At 45.0% G+C, this 24,890-nt stretch overlaps 1 protein-coding gene and 2 pseudogenes across 1 annotated transcript; 2 read left to right on the forward strand and 1 right to left on the reverse strand.

The window, feature by feature from the left end:
* The first annotated feature begins 3,275 nt into the window (after positions 1 to 3,275).
* On the forward strand, positions 3,276 to 4,809 carry LOC142440120 (pyridine nucleotide-disulfide oxidoreductase domain-containing protein 1 pseudogene; annotated as a pseudogene).
* A 2,631-nt stretch (positions 4,810 to 7,440) lies between these two features.
* On the forward strand, positions 7,441 to 7,855 carry LOC142440996 (small ribosomal subunit protein eS26 pseudogene; annotated as a pseudogene).
* Positions 7,856 to 12,519: 4,664 nt separating this feature from the next.
* On the reverse strand, positions 12,520 to 24,438 carry C2H5orf15 (chromosome 2 C5orf15 homolog). The gene is made up of 3 exons (XM_075541543.1): positions 24,262 to 24,438; positions 15,948 to 16,462; positions 12,520 to 13,980 (listed from the first exon to the last, which is right to left on the reverse strand). Exons 1-3 carry the CDS (start codon positions 24,398 to 24,400, stop codon positions 13,849 to 13,851), a joined length of 786 nt encoding a protein of 261 aa, XP_075397658.1. The 5' UTR covers positions 24,401 to 24,438; the 3' UTR covers positions 12,520 to 13,848.
* Positions 24,439 to 24,890: the final 452 nt, after the last annotated feature.

Genomic DNA, 24,890 nt, shown 5'->3' on the forward strand with positions numbered 1-24,890 from the left:
TGTTCCACATCCTCTTCTGACTCCGGTATGAATCTCTGGCAGCTCTCTGTTGATGTACCACTGCCACCATTGTTGGATGACCTTCAGCAAGATTTTACTTGCATGTGCTATCAGTGATATTGTTCTATAATCTGAGCATTCTGTTGGGTCACCTTTATTTGGAATGGGCAGAAATGTGTGTCTCCTCCGGTCGGCTGGCCGGGTAGCTGTCTTCCAAATGTCCTTGCACAGATGAGTGCTTCCAGTGTTTCATCAACTTATTGACACGTTTCCACTGGTGTTTCATCCATTTCTGGAGCTTGGTTTTGGCTAAGGCTTTCGGTGCAGCTTGAATGTCTTCCTTCAGCACCATTGGTTTCTGCTCATATGCTCCCTCCTGGAGTGGTGGAAAATTTCGTTCTTTTGGGTACAGTGACTCTGTGTATACTATCCATCTTCTTTTGATGTTTCCTGCATCATTCACTATTTTGCCCATAGAATCTTTTGATATTACAACTTAAGGCTTGATTTTTTTTTCTTGAGTTCTTTCCATTTCAGATACGCTGATGAGTAACCAGTACCAGTCTCACCCTCCTGTCAGAGTAAACCAGCCTCTAACAATTGCAGGGTATAACATGGCTACAATATATAAAGATCATAGTAAAGTCATAGAAGATAGGAGATAAAATAAAATAAAGGAGTCAGACACATTTTATGGTAGCATGCTCACCTCTGGGACAGCCATGATCTCAGCAGCCAGGTCACAGCTTATATATGCTTTAGGGGGGCATGCAAGCCCCTCTGATTATAGGCAACCACATCGTGACAGGAAGGGGCTGTACCACAGGCATACCACGTGACAGTAGGGGATGAGCTAGGGGCATACACGCAATAGGAAGGGGAGGTCCTAGGGGTACAAATGTGATATGATGGGCAGATCCTAGGTTCAAGATGGCAGTCTACCCTTGGTCTTCCTTGAGTTGGCTTGACCTAGTCTTTTGGCTCTCCTTCAGGGATGCAATCTACTATCCTTATCAGCAGGGAGTGAGCCCCACCTATGGTGGGGCACACAATAGTGCCTGATTGCTCTAGAGCAGTGGTTCTCAACCTTCCTAATGCCATGACCCGTTAATACAGTGCCTCGTATTGTGGTGACCCCTCAACCATAAAATTATTTTCATTGCTACTTCATAACTATAGTTTTGCTACTGTTATGAATTGTCATGTAAATATCTGATATGCAGGATGTATTTTCATTGTTACAAATTGAACATAATTAAAGCATAGTGATTAATCACAAAAACGATATGTAATTATATATTGTGAAATATTTATTTCCAATTACAAATAAATGAAATTTTCTCTTGAAGCATGGATAACAGTCTTAATATAATAACAGTAAACTGCATTGCTACATTTTGTGACAGTCTGCGTAAAACGTCAGCATCAGTGCGAAGGTTGAGACAGCTTCTTTCTCACAAGATTAGAAATTCTCGGGGAAGTCTTTGCAAGAGCACAAAGAAGGTCATCTTCCACAAGTCTACTTCTGCGTTTAGACTTGATAACCAACAAGCTGGAAAACCCAGTCTCACAAAGATATGTTGTTGGAAATGGAAGAAGAAGGCACAACACAGTCTCAGACAGAACAAGATATGACTGAAAACACTTGATCCAGAATTTTGTAACTGGCATTGTAGAGAAATCAGTGCTTGTTGCATGACTGTTAATAATTTCAATGAACTCCTCTTGTGCTGTCTCAGGAATATCTTCAACTTTGTGAATGAGCTTCTGGCAAGTGCAAGTGGGTGTCAGGTAGATTTGGAAAGTACGATGAAATGTCGTCTGCAAGCATGTGCAAGTGTTCTTTCACAGGAATTATCATCGTAATCCTTTTGTCTGGTTCAATGTCATGCTCCTCAAAGAAAGCAGATAAGGAAAAAAAAAAAAAAGAAAGCAGATAAGGTAGGCGACATGTAAATTTTATTTTCATCTTTTTTTTCTTTTTTTTTTGTCAAAGCTGAAGTTTTGTTTGGAATGATCAGATCTTTTCAGCCAGATCAAGGCATGTTGCATTTGGTCCTTGCAGTGATAAATTTAACTCATTCAAGATGGCAAAGATGGCAACCAAGTAAGCTGTTTTCTACAGTTCATTTTTATCACTGAAAAGTGCTTCAAACTTCAGTCATGCTTTCTGATTAAAAAACATTTTGAGTTCATCACAAAGCTCAAAAACACATTTTAAAATTTTTCCTCTCGACAACCTTCTCACTTCAGTGTGAAATAGAAGAGCATTATTTGGTGCCTCCAACTCATTGTACAGTTGGGAAAACAGTCAACTGTTTAAAGTGCTCACCTTCACAAAATTGACAGAACTTATGACACTTCATTACTTCTTGTAACTCTTGTCGCAGCATATTCATCGCTAATATTTGCCGATGAATCATATAGTAAGTTCCAATGACTTTGGGTGACTCACTCAGTACCAAACATTGAAATCCAAATCGACATCCTAGCATAGCTGGAGCACCATCTGTGCAAACACCACAAACCTTTTCCCAAAAGATCTTATGCTCTTTCAGAAATGAACCAACTGAGTCAAATACATCACATGCAGTAGTTGTCATTTCAAGAGGTTTGCAAAAAAGAAACTCATCTTTAAGGTCACCATCATTAATATACCTCGTGTAAACCAGTAACTGTGAACTGTGTGCAACATCTGTAGATTCATCAAGCTGGATGCTGAATATTAGAAGGCACTGATTTAATTTCCTGGATGACCTGATCAAGAATATCAGCAGACATGGCATCTATTCTGCTACAGACAGTATCGTTAGACAGGGAAATTGCACTCAACTTCATAACAAATTCATCTCTGATCATAACTCAAACAATGTCTCTGGCTGCTGGCAACAGTAAATCCTCAGCAGTGGTGTGAGGTTTCATAGCTCTGGCGATTCTGAGTGCCACCAAATATGAAGCTTCAACGGCTGCTACGGTTTTTTGTTTGTTTGTTTGTTTGTTTTGTGGTACTTGCCACCAATGTCAAGTCTGGCTTTCTTGAGTCCATCAGCTTTGCTTCTAAAATAGTTGGTATCCTTGCTGGAAAAGCTCAGATGCTTGCTACAAAAATGTCGTTTTAGTTTGTTCAGCTTCATAGCTATGGCTGATAAACTTTACAACAAATAACACATTGCAGTTTCTCAATTCCTGCTGTAATTCTTGAGGTAAAACCATACTGTAAAAAAATTCTCGACAGCGCCCCGCGGCCGTCAGTCCGCCGGTCGGCGTGCCAGAGCATGGCGGCAGCGCGCGATGCCCAGGCGGCAGGGTCATTCGTGGTGGTCGGGGGGCATCACGGGTGTGACCTGTGCGGAACAGTTGGCTACTCAATTTCCATCTGACGATATTCTCCTGATAAGAGCGTCTTCTGTTATTAAAGCAGTAACAAATTTCAAGCAGGTTTCTAAACTATTAGAAGAATTTGATGTGGAAGAACAACCTAGCACCCTGTTAGAAACCCGCTTTCCCAACATTAAGGTTATAGAGCCTGGAGTGAAGCAGCTGAAGAGAGAAGAGCATTGTGTTGTAACAGAAGATGGCGGCCAGTGTATCGATAAGCAGCTCTGCCTGCGTGCTGGCGCGAAACCAAAATCGGTGTGTGAAGGAAATCCGTATGTAGTGGGGATCCGTGACACAGACAGCGCTCAGGAATTTCAGAAACAACTCACTACAGCTAAAAGAATAATGGTCACAGGGAATGGTGCATTGCACTTGAGTTAGTGATGAACTTGAAGGATGTGAAGTGATTTGGGCTATTAAAAATAACGCCATTGGGAACACTTTCTTTGATGTGGGAGCAGCCGAATTCTGGACTTCAAAGCTCATTATTGAGAAACTAGAGGCAAAAGTTGCACATAAAAGAACCGGATGGATATACAACTGAAGGAAGGAAAAAGGAGGCAAGAACCACAGCTAAAGCTAGTAATGGAGGCAGTGCCTTAGGACCTGATTGGCATGAAGGCTTGAATCTTAAAGGAATAAAAAGAGTGTTCTCGTAAGATTCACATTGAGAACATGTGTGAAATAAAGAAAATCTACCTTCAGGAAGAATTTGTAAATTTGAAAAAAGAATCCTTGATTCTTCCAAGTGACGCTAAGTCAGTGAATACAACTGATAAAGAGACGTGGCCAGTATACGTGGAATTAGCCAGTATACGTGGAATTAAGCAGTGAAAAGATCTACGGATGTGATTTCATTGTCAGTGCTACAGGAGTCACACCAAACGTAGAACCTTTTGTCCTTGGCAACAATTTTAATCTAGGGCAAGATGGTGGCCTGAAAGTGGATGATCAGATGCACACATCACTTCCTGACACCTACGATGCCGGTGACATCTGCACTGCGTCATGGCAGCCGAGCCCAGCGTGGCAGCAGATGAGACTGTGGACGCAGGCCAGACAGATGGGGCGGTGCGCAGCAACATGCACGGCTGCAGATCACCTGGGAGGGTCCGTTGACATGGATTTCAGCTTTGAACTCTTTGCTCATGGAACAAAATTTTTTAACTATAAGGTCGTATTACTGGGAAAATACAATGCACAAGACTTAGGTTCGGATCATGAATTAATGCTAAGATGTACCAAAGGACAAGAATATGTCAAAGTTGTCATGCAGAATGGGCGAATGATGGGGGCTGTCTTGATTGGTGAAACTGATTTAGAGGAAACATTTGAAAACCTAATTCTAAATCAAATGGACCTTTCATCATATGGAGAAGATCTGCTAGATCCAAATGTTGATATAGAAGATTATTTTGATTAAAATACAACTCAAAAGCCACACCAAGTTCCAAATATGGCAGAGAAATCCAAGTAAAATAAATGGAATAACAGCATTGACTTAGTGATGAACACGTGGAAGTTAAACATTCAGAAGTAATAACTTTAGTGGACCAATATGGAAAATATAAAGTTCTAAGGACAAAATCAGTTCAAATATTTCTATGTATATTTTTAACATAAAATTGATGACTTATTGTTTAACAGATCCTGGATTACTTATTTCTAGGTTTTAAATGATATGCTCATTTGTGATTGAGATTTGGAGCAAATTTAGCTAGGTGCTTATCTAGTTAACCAAAATATATTCTAGAAAACTAGAGCCATTCTCTGATGAAGATTTTGCAATGTCAAAATAAGGTTTTATTTATAGTTTTATTCTACTCAAATAGAAATTATAGCAATAGCTTACTGCTATTATTATGTTGATAACTTATTCCTTTGTTGTATGGATCCTACAGCTGCTTTCAAAACCTGAAGCTATCCACATTCATTTAAAAAATCAATTGTAATGATAAAACAAAATTTACAGAATAATGTTATCAAAAGATCACTGTATCAAAAAAGTTACAATAAGGCATAAAGAAAATAAGGGAAAAAAATTCTCACTACCATATATTTTCTTTTCTTAATGTTCTTCTCTACACAATCCATTGTCATGGGATGGTTTGCTAATGAAAATACCATATAACAATAGCTTTAATAATACAAAAGATGATACATGGCATAGTTCAGTCAATACAGTTCATTAAAGTTTTCTATGATTTACCATTCTGTGTTGTTTTTTTTACATACCTGTTACTATCACAAGGAGGCAGTATTCACATCAATCACAGCTGAATATAAAAAAACCAATCAGCATCCAGATTAAGTTCCCATGGTACAAATATATATATATTTGAGGTAGTTGATGATTTTACAGTACATGATTTTACATTTACCCGGTAATTATAATCCATGAATTGTCATTTTACCTCCAATACTGCTGCTATCAACACAGTAGCTGCTTTTAACAGAGTAGCTGCTTTCTACACAGCAGCTGTTTTTTACACAGCAGCTGCTCTCTACACATGTGACTGATCCCCATAAGTACATCATAGCACCAGCCCTGGCACATATACCTGTATTTGTACTGGGTGTATGTGATGAGGTTGGTGTGATGATGTCATCGTGCCGGGTACTCATATGTGGACGTTATCTGCATGTGGAAGGACCTGCCTGGAGACAGATAGAGGAGTGGTGTCTCAGTTCCTAAGACCATCGGAACCCTGTGAAAGGGTTGTTTGACCCCCAAAGGGGTCCCTACCCACAGGTTGAGAACTGCTGCTCTAGAAGGCTGATGTCCTCGGGGAAAATAACTTCTAAGCAGCTGACCTCACAATGCCCTAGCAAGCAATGTGACAACCTGGGTAGAAATTTTTCTGTATCCCACATTCTCCCACCAAAAACTTCTGTGAAATTGGACAAGATCAGGCAGTGTGTGGCTGCAAGCAAGGCCCACTGAAGGGAGAGGCCCTCTGTTGGGAGAGAATTACCCAACCACACTTCAAAGAGCTAGAGTCCAAGCAGAGTAGGGTAGTTGCCACTGGGCCAAGGAGGCAGAAAGCAGAATTTGAAGCAACTAAAGTAACTGGAATCTTGTAGATAGGGCACAGGAGAAGAGAGCAGTTAGCAAATCAGGGGTGCAATAGATCAAAGTAGGGGTTCTTTATAAATCTGTTGTTAAAGATGGAGCTATACACCTGCAGGAAGAAATCATCCATGGCTTGCCAGGTAGTAATCACTACTGGGTTGAAAGCAAGAGTGCTCAGGAATATTAGAGGACAAACAAGGTAAGCGTGCATGCACACACACACAACAAAAACAGCAACAGAAACAAATGAAAAATGTCATCCATGACAATTTTTTTAATTATTTTATTGGGGGCTCATACAACTCTTATCACAATCCATACATACATCCATTGTGTCAAGCACATTTGTACATTTGTTACCATCATCTTTCTCAAAAACTTTGCTTTCTACTTGAGCCCTTGGCATCAGTTCCTCATTTCCCCCTCCCTCCTTGCTCCCCCCTCCCTCATGAACCCTTGATAACTTATAAATTATTATTTTTTTATATCTTACACTGTCCAACGACTCCCTTCACCCACTTTTCTGTTGTGTGTGGAAACTGGCTCCAACAGCTTCCGAAGCTAAACTTAGCAGACCAAGAGTTTCAAAAAGCTTCTGTAAATATCTGCAAAAAATAAAGGGTCTTATAATACAGTCTAAAGAATTTCAGAGATAAAATAGAACCTTGGAACAGAACCAGTTGGAAACACTAAGTACAAAACTAAATTCACCGGAAAAGTAATGGTGGATTAAAGAGGACAGAAAAAAGAGGCAACAAACTTGAACACAGATCAATAGAAATTTTCCAACCTAAACTCAGAGTAAAATAAAATTTTGAGGGAGCAGGTTCCAAGTTGTGGTGCTGTACTACAGCAGTGGTTCTCAACCTGTGGGTCGTGACCCCTTTGGGTCTCACCGACACTTTCACAGAGGTCACCTGATTCATAACATTAGCAAAATGACAGTGATGAAGTAGCAATGAAAATAATGTTATGGCTCTCGCGTCCTCGCTTCCGAGATGACAAAGAAAAGGCGTAACAACAGCCGGGCCAAGAAGGGCCGCGGCCATGTGCAGCCCATCCGCTGCAGGAACTGCGCCCACTGCGTGCCCAAAGACAAGGCCATTAAAAAGTTCGTCATAAGAAACATAGTGGAGGCTGCGGCCGTCAGAGACATCTCCGAAGCGAGTGTCTTCGACGCATACGTGCTTCCCAAGCTGTACGTGAAGCTGCATTACTGTGTGAGCTGTGCCATCCACAGCAAGCTGGTCCGGAACTGGTCACGCGAAGCCCGGAAGGACCGAACCCCACCACCTCGATTTAGACCTGCAGGTGCTGCCCCACGACCTCCTCCAAAGCCTATGTAAAGATTAGAAGCTGAAGAAAAACCTGAAAGGAAATAAAGTGGAAATTGTTCATGGCAAAAAAAAATAAATAAATAATGTTATGGTTGGGGGGGTCACCATCACATGAGGAAAGGGTTGTGGCATTAGGGAGGTTGCGAACCACTGCTCTAGAGTGATATGTTATCATCGGGGGAAACTGAGCGAAGAGAAAAACCAGCTCTTTCAGAATGATTTCTCACCACTGCATGTGAATCTACAGTAACTTCAAAATAAACCATGTTTTTAAGTTGACTATTTTCCAATATCCAACAATTTCACACACATGTCACTAGAGTCACAAGCAAAAGAGAAGCTGAGATTTAAGCAGGAGAATTGCTTGAAATTAGGATGACCAATCATTTAACATACAAGCTACTGGAGGCCACCTTACAGTGATGCTAACAAAAGGCTGACCAAAAAGGGGGGCGGGAGGGGCTGGGAAGTGAGATGCTTCCAGAGTTTCAACATATTCCTGAGGATCTAGAAAGCCACACACGGGCAGAGCTGGGTGCACACCTGGAAAAGTCCTTAGAAGGCACTTTTTTCCTACCCTCCGCTGGCCTGGAGACTCCGTCCGAACAGGAAGCAAAGACGCTGGAAGACACTCTCCACTGCCTACCGGCACTTCACAACTGTGCTCTCACAGGCTCCGGGGCTCCTGGACCAAGGCCGGCAGGCGCCGTGTCTCAAGGCACGTGAATGCACTAGCTGACAACTGGGCTCGCTGAGCAGAGGCTTCAGTGGATGCACACGACAAAGAACACAGATTTTACAGAAATATCCAGAGCCATTCATCAGATAACAGCAGCACATCCCTGAAGGAACTAGAGGACTTAAGAACTAACTGGGCCTCACCAACATCTCTAGAGGCCATCTAAGCACAGAAGGCATATCCTCCTGGGGGCCCATAGTGTCAAAAACATTTGGGGATTACAGTGGTGACAGTGGCAAAGCAGGATGCTTTCAATTCATGTCACCGAATTGTACGCTTAAACATGGCTGAATGGCAACGTTTGCGCTGTGGATATTTTGCCGCAGTAAGTTGTTTGAAATTAAACATAGAACTACCCTATGGCTCAGCAATTCTGGCCGATAGCGACCTAAACAGAATTGAGAACACACATTTATGCAAAATCTCATTAAGGAGTTCTGGCAGCAATGTCAGGTATGTACTGGACAGCAAGCCAAAGGTCGGTAGTTCAAACCCACCAGCTGCTCTGGGGGCGAGCTGGAGGCTGTCCACTCCAGTAAAGATGTACAGTGTCAAAAACCCAACTCAGGCCGACTGGGAGTCAGCACCAAGGCCACGGCAGTGAGTTCTGGTTGATGGCGTGTCCATAACCAAACCAAACTCACTGCCATCCAGTGGGTGCCCACTCACCGCCCCTGTGGGTTTCTGAGACGGTCCCTCTTCACAGGCATAGAACGCCTCATCTTTCTCCAGAGGAGCAGCAGATGGTATTGAATTGCTGACCCTGTGGTTAACAGCCCGGCTCATAAGCACTATGCCACAAGAACTCTTTGAAGCACCCCCCTGCCCCCCATATATACTAAAACCCACTGAACTATGCGTTCACTTCAAAAGGGTGGATTTTATTATAAGAGTTCAATCTCAGCAAAACTATTTAGATGGCAAATTTTCCCCCAAAATTTCATAAAAACTATAAAAACACAGATTCAGAAATCAATGAACCCCAAACAAAACAAACATTTAAAAAGATAATAAAGAAAAATACACCAAGGCCTGTAATGAACTACTGAGCAGGGTTGATAAAGAAAAACAAAAAATCTTAAAGGTAGCTGGGGGCTGCGGGATGGGGGGACATTACAAATAGAACCCCAAACTAAACCCAGTGCCCCCGAGTCAATTCTTACTCACAGTTGTTCTACCTGGCCGCGGCCACCACAAGGCCGGACCCACCCCTCCATCCAGCACAGCACACAGCACAGGGCCAAAGCCACGGTACTGATTTGTGTGTGTTTGTAGGTTGTGACAAGATACTGAGTTTAAATGCGCCAGAAGCGTTTGGTCTAAATGCAGTGCTAATTCAGATCCCCTGGTGGCACAGTGGGTCTGCATCAGGCTGCTAACCACAAGGTCAGCAGTTTGAAACCACCACCAGCAGCTCCACTGGAGAAAGATGGGCTCTCTGCTCCCATAGAACTAGTCCCAGAAACTCACAGGGGCAGTTCTACCTTGCCCTATGGGGTCACTTGATAGGATGAGTATCACTATCACTCCTCGCACTATGTAGAAGTTGGTCAGTCATCTAATGTGTCACTAAACAAACATGTAAAGGGATCCAGTAGGCGGCACAGGGGCTAAAGCCCTCGAAAGCATGCTGGGTGGGGGGCGGGGGTGGCATGCGGACGTGTCGGACCACACCGGTGACTGGCAGAGCAGTGACATCCAAAAGCTCCAGTGCAACACGCAGTGTCCTCTGATTCTTGGAGGCCCACTCGCCCCTCCCCGCCCCACTACCATGACACCCCAGTCCTGCCTTCCACTGCGGGCCAGACCAGTGCACAGGTAGAGAGAGCTCACGACACCCAGGAACAGGAACAGAAGTAGCAATACCCAAAGGGTAGGGGTAAGATGGGAAGAGGAGGGGAGGAAGGGGGACCCTATCACAATGATGGACACATAACCGCACACACCTTCCAAGGGAACAAACAACAGAAACCGCGGGGGCGGGGGGGAGGGGGAACAGTGGTTGGTGTAAGCTATGAAAATAATAATTTTAAAAAATAATAATTTATCAAGGGGTCACAAGGGTGGGGGGAGGGGACAGGAGCTGATACCAATAGAAAGTAAATGTCTAGAAAAGAATGATGGCAAGATATGTACAAATATACTTGATATAATTGATGTATGGATTATTGTAAGATCCCCCCAAAAAAAGATCTTTTAATTTAAAAAAATTTTTTTAAGTAGTCTAAAATTTATGTGTTCTTTCTCATGGAAGTGTCCCTGAGTTAGGAGCTGCTGCAGGGGGAAGAGGAAGCTGCCTGCTCCCGTACAGACGGACAGTTGCTGAAGCCAGTGACCACTCTACTCTGTCCCACAAAGTCTCCATGAGTGGCAATCAACGTGATGGCGGAGGGCGGGTCCAGTTGGTTACAACAAAAGCACTTTTTGTAAGGCCAGCTTACACGCATCAATAAGCCCACAAGGCTGAAACTCTCAGCTAGCTTATTGAATCTTCTCATCAGCCCACTCAGAGCTGCCATCACGCCTCAATTACAAGTCTCAATTACAAAATCACAACTTCATCTGCAGGAGCAGCAAACACTTGTTGCTGTTTTCATGGCTGCGGTGTTTTTAAATTCTCTAATGTTTTAGCTACGATGCTATAGTAATTCATTTGTGAAACTCTATCAACTTTCCCAAAAATGAGGTAATCATTCAGGAAAAAGGGGGGGGGGGAAATCAATAAAAGGCTTTCACTCAGTTACTAAAAGCTCTTTAACTAACATCATTACTAACAAGTTGTCATTCAATGTATATTTCACAATTGTGCTGTTAGTGTTCCTATCTTCTTAATCTTACATTTAAGCAGTTTGCAACTTAGTACATTTTTATTATCCCATAAAAACCCCGTGCCATCGAGTCAATTCTTACTGGTGGCAACCCTATACGACAGGGAAGAACGGAAAACTGTAACTCTGTGAGAGCGGAATGCTTATGGAACGGTTTCAAATGTAGCAGCCCAACGGCATAACCCACTGCACCAGCAGAGCTCCATGGAAACCCGACCGCGCGCCCTGTTCGCTCCTACAGGTCGCTCCCAGCTGGAACCAACTTGGAATCAGCAATGGCTTGGGTTGGTTTTGGAGTTGCACAAGGCATGCCACTGTGAATTCCAGAACACTCGATTGTTTTCTGAGGAACCTGAGCATAGTCAGGCGGCCAGTTGACTGCAACCCAGGGCTGGCTTCATTCAAATAGAACCAAGGCTGTGTGTCCCGGAGAGTCTAAGAACTCTGGATCTGCCAAGGGGGGACACTCCAGGGTAGACGAAGGCTTGGCCATCGGGTCCATTTCAACTCACAGGAACCCTGTGGAGCACCGCAGAACCGCACCGTGGAGGCCCCAAGGCTGTAATCTTTATGGAAGCAGGCAGCCAGTCTCGCTTGCAGTGGTTGGTGAGTCGGGACCACCTTGTGACCAGGAGCCATGCGCTTCAACCACCGCACCACCAAGGTTCCTGACCCACACGCAATAGGGAGGACATAATGCTCAGGGGCCCTAGTGGCAGAATAGTTAACTCAGGGTGCTGCTAGCCCCAAGGTCAGCAATTCAAAACTACTTCCTCCATGTGAGGAAGTGGGTCTTTCTACTCCCTTAAAGAGCCTTGGAAACCTACAGGGGCAGTTCTACCCTGTCCTAGAGGCGCGCCATTGTGGCATGATTGACTCAATGCCAGTGAGGTTGTGTTAAAGCAACAGAGCACACTGACTTAGCTGCTTTACTTTTTATGTAAGCAATCAAACTAAATTTCCAATAAACCTTGCACCTAGACATATATTAGACCTAAAGACGGAGTTTAAACGTCTGCTGAATTCAGAGTTCCACTGCTGAGAGGAGTAACTGTAAGTCCGTCAGCTGAGCTTCCCGGCAGACACAGCCTCAGCCCTCTGTCATTCCCATGCTGCCGCCACCGCCGCCGTCATTCAAGTGAAACACATTTGCAGAGTCATGGATTGATAGCGTTGCCATTTATTTTTTAAAATTTTATTCAAAATATTAAATAAAACAATTTCAGATATGAAAACAAATCATTGCAATAACCCAGTTGGGCTGTATTTCCATTGTGCTTCGCCTCCTCATTAGGAAACTGTCCACCTGGGAGAAATGACAGAAGGCCCTGCTTCTTTGTCTCCTTACACAGTCCAGCGGCACGGACTCGCCCGGACTCTGCCGGGGGTGTTCACAGACTAGCAAGGGTTATGCTGTCGAAAATATTATACAACGACACTTGTCGGTCAACCATGGTTCAAATCATGTATTTTACACACTGATCTATTCTTTAAGATCGGAAGGTAGGCAAAAATGAAACAGGAAATCATTTTCTGTCACTGTAAATAAACAAGGAACACAAAACAAGCAGGAGGGTGGGGGATCAGTGTACACATATATCCTCTGTGTACACAAACAACTTCATTCAGAGTCAAAGACCTAGATAGACACAGTATCACTGAAGTGACAGCGTCCCTCAGATTTATTCAGACTTAGTATGAAGTAATAAAGTGAATCTCATAACATTTTCAGCTCTGCCCTTGCATGAAGGCTTGAAGAAACCCATGCTTCAACCAATTGCTAACTAATAGCAATTGCTTGTATTTATTATTATACCACCATGTCTACCTCTAAATTTAACTCAGTAATTCAGACAACAAAATAGCCCTACAACATCTATCTATGTCCATTGCCAGTCACCAAGTTTCTACTGCCAGAATTTCTGGAAAGATTCATGGTCAGTTTGAGCAATAACATTACCTTAAATCATTTGTAAGTGACTCGAAAATATCCACAACAAATTCCCTGAAATTAAAAAGTATAACTAAGTGCAAAGTATTGTTTCATATACTCTTGTACGTGACAGTTTGGAAGCACAAACTAATGTGAACTTGAACAATAGTATCCGGATGGCAGAGAGACAGACCAAGAAGGCTGTACCAAGTAATTATTTCAGAGTTTAGTCACGAGTTGGAGATCTTGTAAAAGGTGCACTAATCACTAATATTTGCATAAGTGTGGTAGTAAGAGAATCTACAACAAAATAACAGAGTAAGTATACAGTAATGAATGCTCAGCTCCTCATTTTAGATACCTGATTGAATTCAACTCAAAAAATATAGATGAAATATTATATATTCCATTCTGTTGTGGCATTTCCAAAGCACCAGGCAAAACAAAGAGACCCACCTCCCATTTAAGTACCAATGGCCGACTGCAAACATCTGCACAATTTCATATAAAAAAGTCAAGCAAATAAAATTATATAATAAGCGAAATCAAATCCCAGTGCTTTAAAAAATATAATCATTGGTAATCTTCAGAGAAGGCATGGCCTCGTTAACATTCTGGTCGAGCCGATGATACTCCACTGTTTTGGAACAAAAGCCATCGCGCCATTTCCTGCTTTGAACCAGAAGGAAAATCTGGAATACAAGAAAATCAAGTTGTTATGCAAAGGGTAAACTGAAGGAGCCGGGAAAAGAGCCCTAACAGTCAAAACAGCTCCCTCCTCTGCCCCCAAACACAAAGAGCGGAATATCAACAACAACAAGGCCCTTTGCTTTCCACCCTGTCGAGATGAAGGCGCCCCTCAAATGTGCGTCCACAAGGAAGGCATGCTCCAGACTCAGAGTCCTGCAGGGGAATCCACCTGTCTAACAAATCTCTTAGGTGTTTAGGAGAAAGTCCAGTCCTAGCCCCTGGGGTAAAATGTCACTGCCGTGCCCTGCAAAATGTTGTCCACTGACCTCAGGCTACCAAAAAAAGAAAGCTTTTACTCAAAACCACAACCAAATGATTAGACACACTGACTCTCAAAGGTGAAGGGTATTTTAAAAGTATCTAGTCTAGTCATGCCATTTCTCAGGTATGAAGATCAAGGCCCATGAAAATATTAATAATTTATCAAGGGTTCATGCAGGTGGGAGAGCGGGGGAGGGAGGGGGAAGAATGAGGAGCTGATACCAAGGGCTCAAGTAGAAAGAAAATGTTTTGAAAAAGATGATGACAACATATGTACAAACGTGCCTGACACAATGGGTGTGTGGGCTGAGACGAACTGTCAAAGCCTCCATAATGATTAAAACAAGAAAGAAATCAAGGCCCGAAGGAGGTGGTTTTCCAAAAATAGCAACACCATTTACAGTCAAGAGCTAAGGCTTCTTAATCATTAAGCTTTACAAAGGAAAATGTATAGTGTGATTTCAAATTCAAGTATTCTGAAAGGCCTAATTATTCCAAAACATATACTCATATTAAATTACCCTTCCAGTCCTATTTATGCCTTTTTTGCCTAGTGTAATCCAACAACCATGTGTAAGTTATTTAAACAAGGAAGAGTCATAATCATTCCAGTAAAGAGAGGTTCATCACAATGTCTCTGCTGAACTAAAGGCTAGAAGCAATTACATGTGCAGCAGGCAGCTTCGTAAATTCGGTAGCTATTAAATGTCTTCCAGAACATTGATGATATGGAACATGTCATAGTTTCACAGATAAAAATCAAGATAAAAACCACCAGATGAGATCAAATTCACTTAAAATTTGTAATACACTCACATGAGTATTATATATATATATATGTTTATAGAGTAGACATATACTACAATGTTACACTGGCTGGTGGCTTAAATTTCCTTGGTATACTTTTATTTTTTGAACTCCTTAAAATAACTGCACTCTCTTACAAACAAGGGGGGAAAACTGAACTATTTTACAAACAAGGTGGAGGAGCGGAAAACCACATTATTTAAAAATTAAGTTCATTGCTTAATGAATTAAAGCCAAAAGTGTTCACCTTTTCTCACACACATACCCACTGAAATAGCAATGGTAAATTAAGATATAAAATCTTCCTTAACAATTAGGCTTCAGTTTTGCTCATTAGGAAATAATGTGGAGGGGAGGGAGCACTAGAACTGATTGTGATTACACAACTCATTTTAAAAGCGATTTAACCACGAAAAAAGTTCTAAATTTGATTGTGGTGATGATTGTATGATTCTTCTTAATGTGAATTGTATAAGATGTAGATTATGTGCTGATAAAACTGTAAAAAGAAAGGGAGGGGGAGGGGGGACACAGCCAGAGTAGCATGAGTGTGGATGGCACCCTGTGCCACAGGCAACGCTGAAGAACTCATGCACAGACGGTTAGGCGGGACCTCATGTGCCATCTAAACGCTTACACTGGGCAAAGCATGTATGTAGTCAAGCATGCTTTCATTTAATAAAACACTCTCTAGAATTGTACACTGACTGGCAATCTCAGTACTTGACTATCAATTTATGTGTGACTGAAAATTTTTAAAACATGCATCTTCCAAAGGATCAATAAGAAACATGGCTGAGACGATAAAAGGGCGGTCAAGGGGCTGAAAACTCCAACATACCTTCCTCTTGTTGTGATATGTGACATAAACCACAGCAATACATAAAGCAAAGATTATAAGGTGGAAAAAGAAATGGCTGTCTTCCTCCTCCACGTCTGAGGACGGGCTCTGAAAGGACTTCACTGGTTGTTGGAGGTCCACGTAGCCCCTGCTGTCTTCCAAGCTCTCCTGGGCCTCCTCCTCCCGCCGGGGGTTGCCGGTCCACTCGTAATCATACTCGGCCGCATCGGGACTGTCTCTGGCTGTGGCTGGAGAGCTATTCAGTGAGAAAAGCACCTCCTCCAGGCTGGGGTCGTCCACGTCCGCCTCCTCCTGGGCCAGAGTGGTCGGGGAGGGCTGCGGGGCTGCGGAGGCTGCTCCGCTTTTCTCTGCACTGGTGTGGGGAGGGAGGGTGGTGCTCATCTGAGCCACCGAAGCGTTGGCGTGGGGGTCACGTGGCACTTCGGCACTCATATTTGTAGTGGACACTCCTGAGCTGTGTACAGTTGACTCCACCACATCAGTCAATGCTGCAGCTGCAACACATGAACAAAGGCCGTGCCATGAGACCCTCTCAGCCTGAGCTCCACAAAGTTAAGGGCACATTGGCGGCAAGATGTCACAAGACCGTCCAACACCGAGCACTCTCCTCTCCCCGCTCCTGCTGTAACTTTGCATCCTCATTTGGGTGACGTTTCTGGAAGCGCTCACATTGTGCTTCCTGGCATTAGCTGCAGCCCTCAAGTAGCAGCCCACTCCCCTCTTCCTCCTGGATTCTCTACTTCCACTCCTCCTCCTCCTCCTCCCCGCCCCCTTCCTTCCCGGCAAATACTGCCTTCTCAGTCTGCTCTGGCAGACTGTACTGCGGCATCCATTCCTCCACTCCTGGTGTTAGCACTCACGTTCCAGGCCTGTCCATTGAAAGCTGATCTCCGGCGGTGGCTACAGTGCCAGGCTCGAAGGGATCTTGCGAACTGGTTAATAAGCCTCCGCAGCCAGCAATCAGCTACATTTCAATTATTAATCAGACAGCAATTGCTTTGCCAGATAGCAACAAGGGAAGCAGCTAAAAGACCTTTCATTCATGGCTGGCCACCAAGAGAGAGAGGTCCGCCTTTATTGGGTCAGAGGGCAAAGTCCACAAAACTCTACCCCACCCCATTTTTTTATGCCAGAGGTTGGACGGTAGGCAACCTTGTGTAGACATCACCCCATTACAGTCAGATGGTGGCTGATAGCAGCCCAAGTGTCACAAAGTGAACATGGTGCCAGATCTAAGTGCTTTCACCACAATATACGCCATTCAAGTGAAGCTCTGTAAGCAAGCATTTCTAGGCGACCCTGGAAGATTCCCTCACCCAATTTAAAAATGTAAGAATGCTTTGGGGGAAAGGAAATTCCCCTAAGAGGCAAAACCAGGGCACTGAAACCTGAAAGTTACATGTGACTACACTATTGAAGATTACAAAAGACAAACTAGGTCTGAGGAATGGCACCAAGTGCATACAAGCTCCTGAGGCTCTGAACTAGTTCACTCTGGTTCCACCCCTGCGGAGAAGCTGCATTTCCACCCTGTGATCGTTAGGGGTTTTGTGCCAACATAGCAACCGTAAAAGATATGGGTAGAGTTTAGTCCATCAGGTCACAGCTCGATGACCTCATTTGGAGGTGCCACCAAGATAAATGGCTCACTTGAGGTGGGCCACTCTCTCGCTCTCTCTGCCTTCGCCTCCCTCTTGACACCACATGGAGACCTGCCAGAGCCCTGGGGACACATCCACCACTACTGGATCCACGGGACTGTGCCCACAGGACTGTGACCTTCCTGCATTCTGCATCCTGGCATGTGGCTGCGTGAGTCTGAAGAGAGACCTATGGACTGGGTTGGGCTCGGAGGTTTTCCTAATATATAAAGTTTCTTGATTTAAAGCTGTCTTATATAGAGATGAGTGTCCTTACATTAGTTTCTCTCCCCATCCTGGCCTGACACAAACCCAGATACACTGAAATCAGAATCCTGGGATCTTGTGAAAACAGGCTGTGATTCTATATACGTGGGATGGAAATACAAGTTCTCCGCGGGGGCCGAACCAGAAAGATCATGTTCTCAGTCTACATGGTTCACTAAAGGTGAAATGTTTTACTAAGTGAGTCTGTATTGCAGCTTCAAGTCTGAGCACCAGGTTTGCACAACGCTTTGGTTTGCAATGGGTGGGGTAGACCCTTCAGTGTCCACACAAACCCAGGTCCCAGTGAGTTGTTTACATCACTGCATTTGCTGAGACGCCCTTGGCCCGCCAGGGGAGGGTTGTCCAGCCCTCAGTAACTTACTGCCTGGGCATGCCTTTGACGGAAATTGAGGTACTGGGTCACAGGGTCATGAGACATGCCCTGACCAGAATGGTCAGGTCTGGATTTAACCTTGTAAGCCTTTCTTTTTTTTTTTTTTTTAATTTTTTTTTTATTTTAACAATTTATGTAAGCCTTTCTTATCCCAGTCACTGTCACCTCCTCTCTTCTGTGGCCTGCGAGTTTCCCTTTGTGTCCCCTGTCCTGTGTAAGTAGCCGTACAACTGACTGCGACAGCTCACACACTGCGGGGCCCATGCTGATGGCCCCCTCAGCTGGGTCAGCTGTCTTTACCCTGTGGCTACAAGTCTGAACCGGCTCCATGGCCACGGGGTTTCCCCTACACAATTCTATACAACAAAACTTCAGAGGAGCCCCTGTTAGATATTAATCTACTGCAACACCTCCTCAAACACTGAGGTGTTCGTTCATTTAAAACATGAACTTTGTTCCTTTAGATTCAAATACACTGAAAGTTAAAGTCTATCAAATGAAAGCAAAGCCATTCACAGGTATAAGATTAAGACAAGTCAATCCATGCACCTACAAACAAGCCGGTATGTGGACACATTCTGGGACATGACATCTATTTGAAACAGGAAAAAAGAAAATGGCCAGTCTCAATTGGGCCAAACAGAATCTCCCAGAAAACACTTTAGCAAAGCTTTAAGTAAAACTCTGAAATCTTTTCTCATAGTTGTTTCTTGACATTCCTAACTGGGAGAAAAGCGTAAGCAGCTCCTCCAGTTGAAAACTATTAAGAGGGATTACTAAAAATGACCTTTACATTTGTCGCCTAGACTTAGGACAACACAGGCACTAATGAAGTACTATTTCTCTGGTAATTTAATTTTCTTGCCAACTTGTGGGAAATAGGCTAAAAATAAAATCAGGAAGTAAAATAACTGACCAGGATTGCTTACTCTTGCTTTTTTGAAAGAACGGTTTTTCTACCCTGGCCTTTCTCTGAAGGGTATACTTGATAGAGATGGCCTGATGGCAATCTGTGTTCCCATCTCCCACGCTCTCCATGTCCAGAATCCCACCCCCACGCCCACCCCGCGCGCTCTGAAAGGCGTCCTGGTGGCGCTGCGGGTGAGCCTTGGACTGCTGGATCAGGGTGGGCAGTTCACGTCGGCCTTAGAGAAAGACCGGAGTCAGAATCAACTGCACGGGCCTGGGTGTGGGTTTGTTGGGTGCACTCAAGACTCAGTCAGCAATCCTTTCTTGTAGTGAAACTTGTTCTCCCATAAGGGCATACCTTCCCTGCAGCCCTTTCAACTAATGGCCGTTGTTTTCTACCATACCTTTTACCACTAAATCAACCTGGAGAAGAGGGAGCTATCCTCCCTCCTCAGGACCCATTCCAGGCCATTCCCCCATCCTCCTCCTTCAATGCCCCCAGCTTTGATCCTCCTGGCACCAGCTTTCACCCATGATGACCCGGAGCCATGGCCATTTCTCGATCATCTCGGCTCCTGTCCTCCTGAACTTCATTTCAATGATGTGCCTTTCCCCTTCTCCTACCTCTGACTCCCAGGGCCATGATCTGTCACCAGGGCTGTTCTATCCTTTCAATATGTGTGTCCCTTCGCTAGCACGTCTCCCATCTTCCAGGTCATTCCCGGATCCTCGGACCGTCAGCATCACCCCTCCGCTGAGGCCCTCATACACACAGTGCACTCTCTGCCCTCTTCACCCCAATGCCACGCTGGGTCAGCCTCTAATCCCTCTCTTCCACACACCTCCGACTCTCTCCCCCTTCACCCCAGCCCACTCACTTGGAAGACCATGGACCCGAGTTACACCCAACTCTCGAGTACTCCCATCTTCACACTGTGCGGATGAAAATGGCAACAAAAAACACACAACTATATCACTTTTGACGAGGGCCTTCAAAAAGTTAATGGAAAAAATATATTACTTTTTCATTCTATTTCTCCATGAACTTTTTGAAGCCCCTTCATATTTCATTTTAAATCCCGTGCCCAAAGCTCAAGGAACACTTGGAATGAGGCGGACAAGGGCACTGCATTCACCTGGTCCATGCACCTCCCAGCTCCTGAGAACAACAGTCAAAGCCTCCGCTAGCCTCAGACTGCCCATGCTCCCCCGGTCATCTTCATCTCTCAAAGGACATCACTTCCCCGTGTCTCCGAGAAAAAGGAAACAGTCGAAAGGGAACCTCCACGAGCTAGTAGACTCAGACATCCACTTGCCTACCTGACAGCACCCTGCTCAAAAAGACCTTCTGACTTCAGCTGACAGATGATGAACTCTCGATACATTTCTCTAAGAATAACTGGAAAACTTGGAATATTATATATCAGAGTAACTTAAGAAGACACTGAGAAGGCAAGAGGGGCTAGAAACTGAGCCAAGGGCTGAGAGATGACAGGGTGAAGCGCCCCTGGGTTTTCTTGTCGACTTGGGTACTCCACACTGGGACACTAACAGGCCAGAGCAACATCAGATGCAAGATGAGTCAGGATAAAAATGAATGAGAGCTGAAGGACCTGGGGGGTCTATAAGAAAAGCGCTAACACATATTAGATTGGAAGGGGTGGAGAAGAGGGCAGAGCTGAGAGTGTGCCCAAAGGAATAATGGTTGAAAACTGAAAATGTCTCGAATGTGGGGAAAGGGAAACACGACTCGGAGGGAACACTGAGCTCCTAGGAAGATGCCAGAAAGACTCAGAAATGGTGACGGTCTAACATCACAGAACTGCACGCACACAGCACAATGAACTGACAACTGTTTCATTCCCTACACATGTCCCAGAATTTAAAGAGCATGGACAGAATTTTTTAAAATAAACGCTTTAATGTTGACTTTAGGTTATCATTGAGGAGCCATGGGATGGCAAATGCTGAGGAGCAGGCACTTGTAAAAGGCCTGGCAAGACGAGGACACACAGAAGTAATCTGAAACAGTGCTTACATTAATTTTGGCTACCAAAGCAAAAGCAGTCAACCTTAAAACTCTTACAGACCACTACATACATCCAAGCACTGAAAGTTTAAGAAGCCAAACAAGAAACAAGTTTAACTAAATCTGATAGGGAAACCTTGAAACTTTTATACTTACTTGACCTATGGCACTCGGCATATTCTAGATTTTAACTTATGTTATTGTTGTGGTTACAAGAGTGATTATTCTGAAGTCACTCTATTTGCCATGGGCGTGCTTATCAAAACATTTCTATGACACCAAGCTTTGTAAACCTGCCCTGTACTACCACAGAGCTGATCTTTCATTAAAGGCATGTATGTTAGTTTTCCTTTTATTTTAGTAGAGAATAACCTGAATTTATAACACTTAAAGTCAGCATATGTAAAGACCTAATTTCTATTAAAAGCCCCTAAAAGGGTGCATGTAATTCAAACAGTATTTGTGGAATGCTAATAACTAAGGGACACCTTAATCCTCACACCCCATCACCAGCCATTAGTACAAGGCTGTCAGCCATGTCCTGGGGGAACAGGGGGGAGTTGCTCCTGAAACAGAACCATACCTCTGAGGCCTTCCAGCAGGAAATATGTTTAAGTGCCATTTCTCCTTGGATGGTTAAATGACTAAAACAATTGTGCTAATTTAAGTACTTTAGATATAGCAATATTTGCATCAAGCAGGAAAATTTTCATTACATTTTACAAATGATGAAAGGACCTTGGAAAGACAGGCCGCAGTCCTGGGCCCCCAGTCCTATGATAGAGGAATATGTGTCTAGGTGGGGTGGGGGGGTGGGGCAGACAAAAACCCAAACTCCCTGCCATGGCTCAACTGGTGCAGAACATAATCAGTGTCACAATTCACAGCAACCCCCCAGGACAGGATCGCCTCTGTGGGTTTCTGAGCCTGTAAATCTTTACAGGAGTCGACAGTCTCATCTTTTTCCCGGGGTGCAACTGGTGGTTTATGAACTGCTGACCTTTTGGTTAGCAGCCCACAGTGTAATCCACTACACCACCAGGGCTGGCCAGTCCTTCTTAAATAAATTAAGAGAACATGATCTAGTATTTTGGGCACATGAAAGCTGGACAGACAGTAAGTTAGACCCAAGACTCGATGCATCTGAATTATGGTGCTGGAGAGGAATATTCAAAGTACGGGGACTGCCAGTAGGTACTGAAGCATCACGCACTGCCAGAGACCAAGCCAGAATGCACCTTAGACGCACATACTTTGGCCACTCAGGAGAGACCAGTGCCAGGCTGGTTAAAGGAGGGCGGGTTCATGGAAAAAGAGGATACCCCTCAAGATCCGGAGTAACACGGTGGTTTCAACAAAGGGCTCTAACACACAGCGATCGTAAGGAGGGCACTGGGCCAGGCACTATTTCATTCCACTATGACTCAGAACCAAGTCCATGGCTCCAAACCACATCACCAGCCAGTCCTTGGAAAACCCACCAAAAATACTTAGAGCACAGACAAAGAGTCGGTCTGGGCCTGCACGGCAAAACGGAGCGGATGCCACTAGCTTTTTCCATGTTCACTATAAACTCTCATTAGGGCTCGGGTCTCAGGCCCTGGGTTTCTTCGCTGGTTCTTTTTGGTATGGAGTGTCCACATTGATGGTAACAACTATACTTTATTTTTATTTTTTAAACATTTTACTAGGGGCTCATACAACTCTTCTCACAATCCATTCATACATCAGTTGTGTAAAGCACATTTGTACATTCATTGCCCTCATCATTCTCAAAACATTTGCTCTCCACTTAGCCCCTGGCATTAGCTCCTCATTTTTCCCCTCCCTCATGAACCCTTGATAATTTATAAATTATTATTTTGTGATATCTTGCCCTGTCCGACGTCTCCCTTCACCCCCTTTTCTGTTGTCCGTCCCCCAGAGAGGAGGTCACATGTAGATCCTTGTAATCAGTTCCCCCTTTCCACCCCAACTTCCTGGTATGGCCACTGTCACCGCTGGTCCTGAAGGGATCATCTGTCCTGGACTCCCTGTGTTTCCAGTTCCCATCTGTACCAGTGTACATCCTCTGGTCTAGATCCTGGGTTTCCAGGTGGCCTCATTTCTTTTTTCTTTTGTTTAATTAGGGGCTCATACAATTCTTATCACAATCCATACATACATCCATTGTGTAAAGCACTTCTGTACATTTATTGCCCTCATCATTCTCAAAACATTTGCTCTCCACTTAAGCCCCTGGCAGCTCATTTTCCCCTCCCTCCCTGCTCCCCCAGACTCATTTGTTAATAAAACCTTTTTCGATATCTTGGTTCGCAAAGTAACGTTTGCAAGAAAGGAAATTCTACTTAGTGAGGCCCCACAGGCCCATAATAAGAGATGAGGTTGTCTTTTTTCACCCAAAACCTAGGGAAGGACAGTCGCTTGTTTACCAAGAATCTCCCGGTCCCGAAAGCCTCCCCTCCAGGCCCTTGAGATGCGCAAGGCGCGCGGATTTCCAGGTGCAGAAACTCCCAGCCCCCGAGGCGCAGGTGGCCCCAAGAAAGCTCCTTCACCCTCATTTTCGCTCTCCAAAATACTCCATCCGCTCGGTCCGGCGACTTCCCCGCCCCGCCCCGCCCCAGTCTTGCCCCGACCTTCCGCCGTCTGAAAATCTGCCAGCCTCCCGTGGTCCCTCCAGGTCCCCGAGACCCCCGATTGGGACTCACTCGACAACCCCGGCCATGTCCTCAGCCCAGTCTCCGCCACCCTCGGACCCCGACCTCGGTCACCGTCCCGGCGACAAGCAGGTCTTCGGGTCCCCCAGACGCCCCCGCCGGCCGCACACTCTGCTCCCCGCCCCTGGGTCCCTCGCACCCCTGGACTCCACCTCCCGGGCCCCTAGAGAACCCAGCTTCCCAGACCGGTCAAACACCCTATTCTGCCTCGTCCGGGCCGCAGTGGCCACAGCCCGCCGGACATCGCCGTCCGAGCTCGGGACCCTCGGCAGCACCCTCCGCCCGGCCCTGCCCGTCTCCGGTCGGCACCGCGCCCGCCGGGCCCCGCCGCCATTACCCGCGGACAGCGTGGTGGACGCCAGCAGGAGCGCCAGCGCCCACGGCCGCGCCGGCCTCCCAGCCGCCTGGACGCTCCGCCCGGGCAGCAGTTTCGCCGGCGAGGGGGCCCTCATCCTCCCTAGGGCTGCAGCAGCCATAACGGACTCGACCAGGAGCCTGCGCGGTTGCTAGGCGCTACGTCACGGCGTCGGGCACTACGTCAGGCGCCGCGGCCCGGGGCATCTACGTACGCCCAGCGTGATGACGTAGCCCAGATGGGCGGGGCAAGGCTAGGAGTGTGTTTTCAGCCCTGGGGGTTTCAGAACTGGGCTGTGGGTAAACTCCCCGGTCCCCAAACCGAAATGACTCCCCTCTTCCCTCCCAAAGGAATGTTACAAGGTTAACGTTAATACTGGCCCTATATGGAGGGTAGAATTAGTATAATTTTTAAATCCTTTTCTGCAATCATTTATCATGACAATACGTTATTTAGCAATAAACGAAGCAAGTCTTCTGACTATAGTTCTTTTAAGGGCCAGAATACAATATTTGAAATAGTAATGGCAGTAAGGATGAAAAGTGGGGAGCAGGAATGGGAGGTAGTAGGGTAGGGCCAAAGGGTTGCCATTGTGAATAGCTTCCAGATTC

Source organism: Tenrec ecaudatus, chromosome 2, assembly GCF_050624435.1.
Source record: "Tenrec ecaudatus isolate mTenEca1 chromosome 2, mTenEca1.hap1, whole genome shotgun sequence".
NCBI classification, from domain to species: Eukaryota; Metazoa; Chordata; class Mammalia; order Afrosoricida; family Tenrecidae; genus Tenrec; species Tenrec ecaudatus.

Coding starts and splice junctions, on each gene's coding strand:
- C2H5orf15 (XM_075541543.1), bottom strand. CDS start 24,400: ATGGCTGCTGCAGCCCTAGGGAGGATGAGGGCCCCCTCGCCGGCGAAA. Junction 16,463..24,261: donor GTCCACCACGCTGTCCGCGG/GTAATGGCGGCG, acceptor CATGTGTTGCAG/CTGCAGCATTGACTGATGTG. Junction 13,981..15,947: donor CATATCACAACAAGAGGAAG/GTATGTTGGAGT, acceptor CTTGTATTCCAG/ATTTTCCTTCTGGTTCAAAG.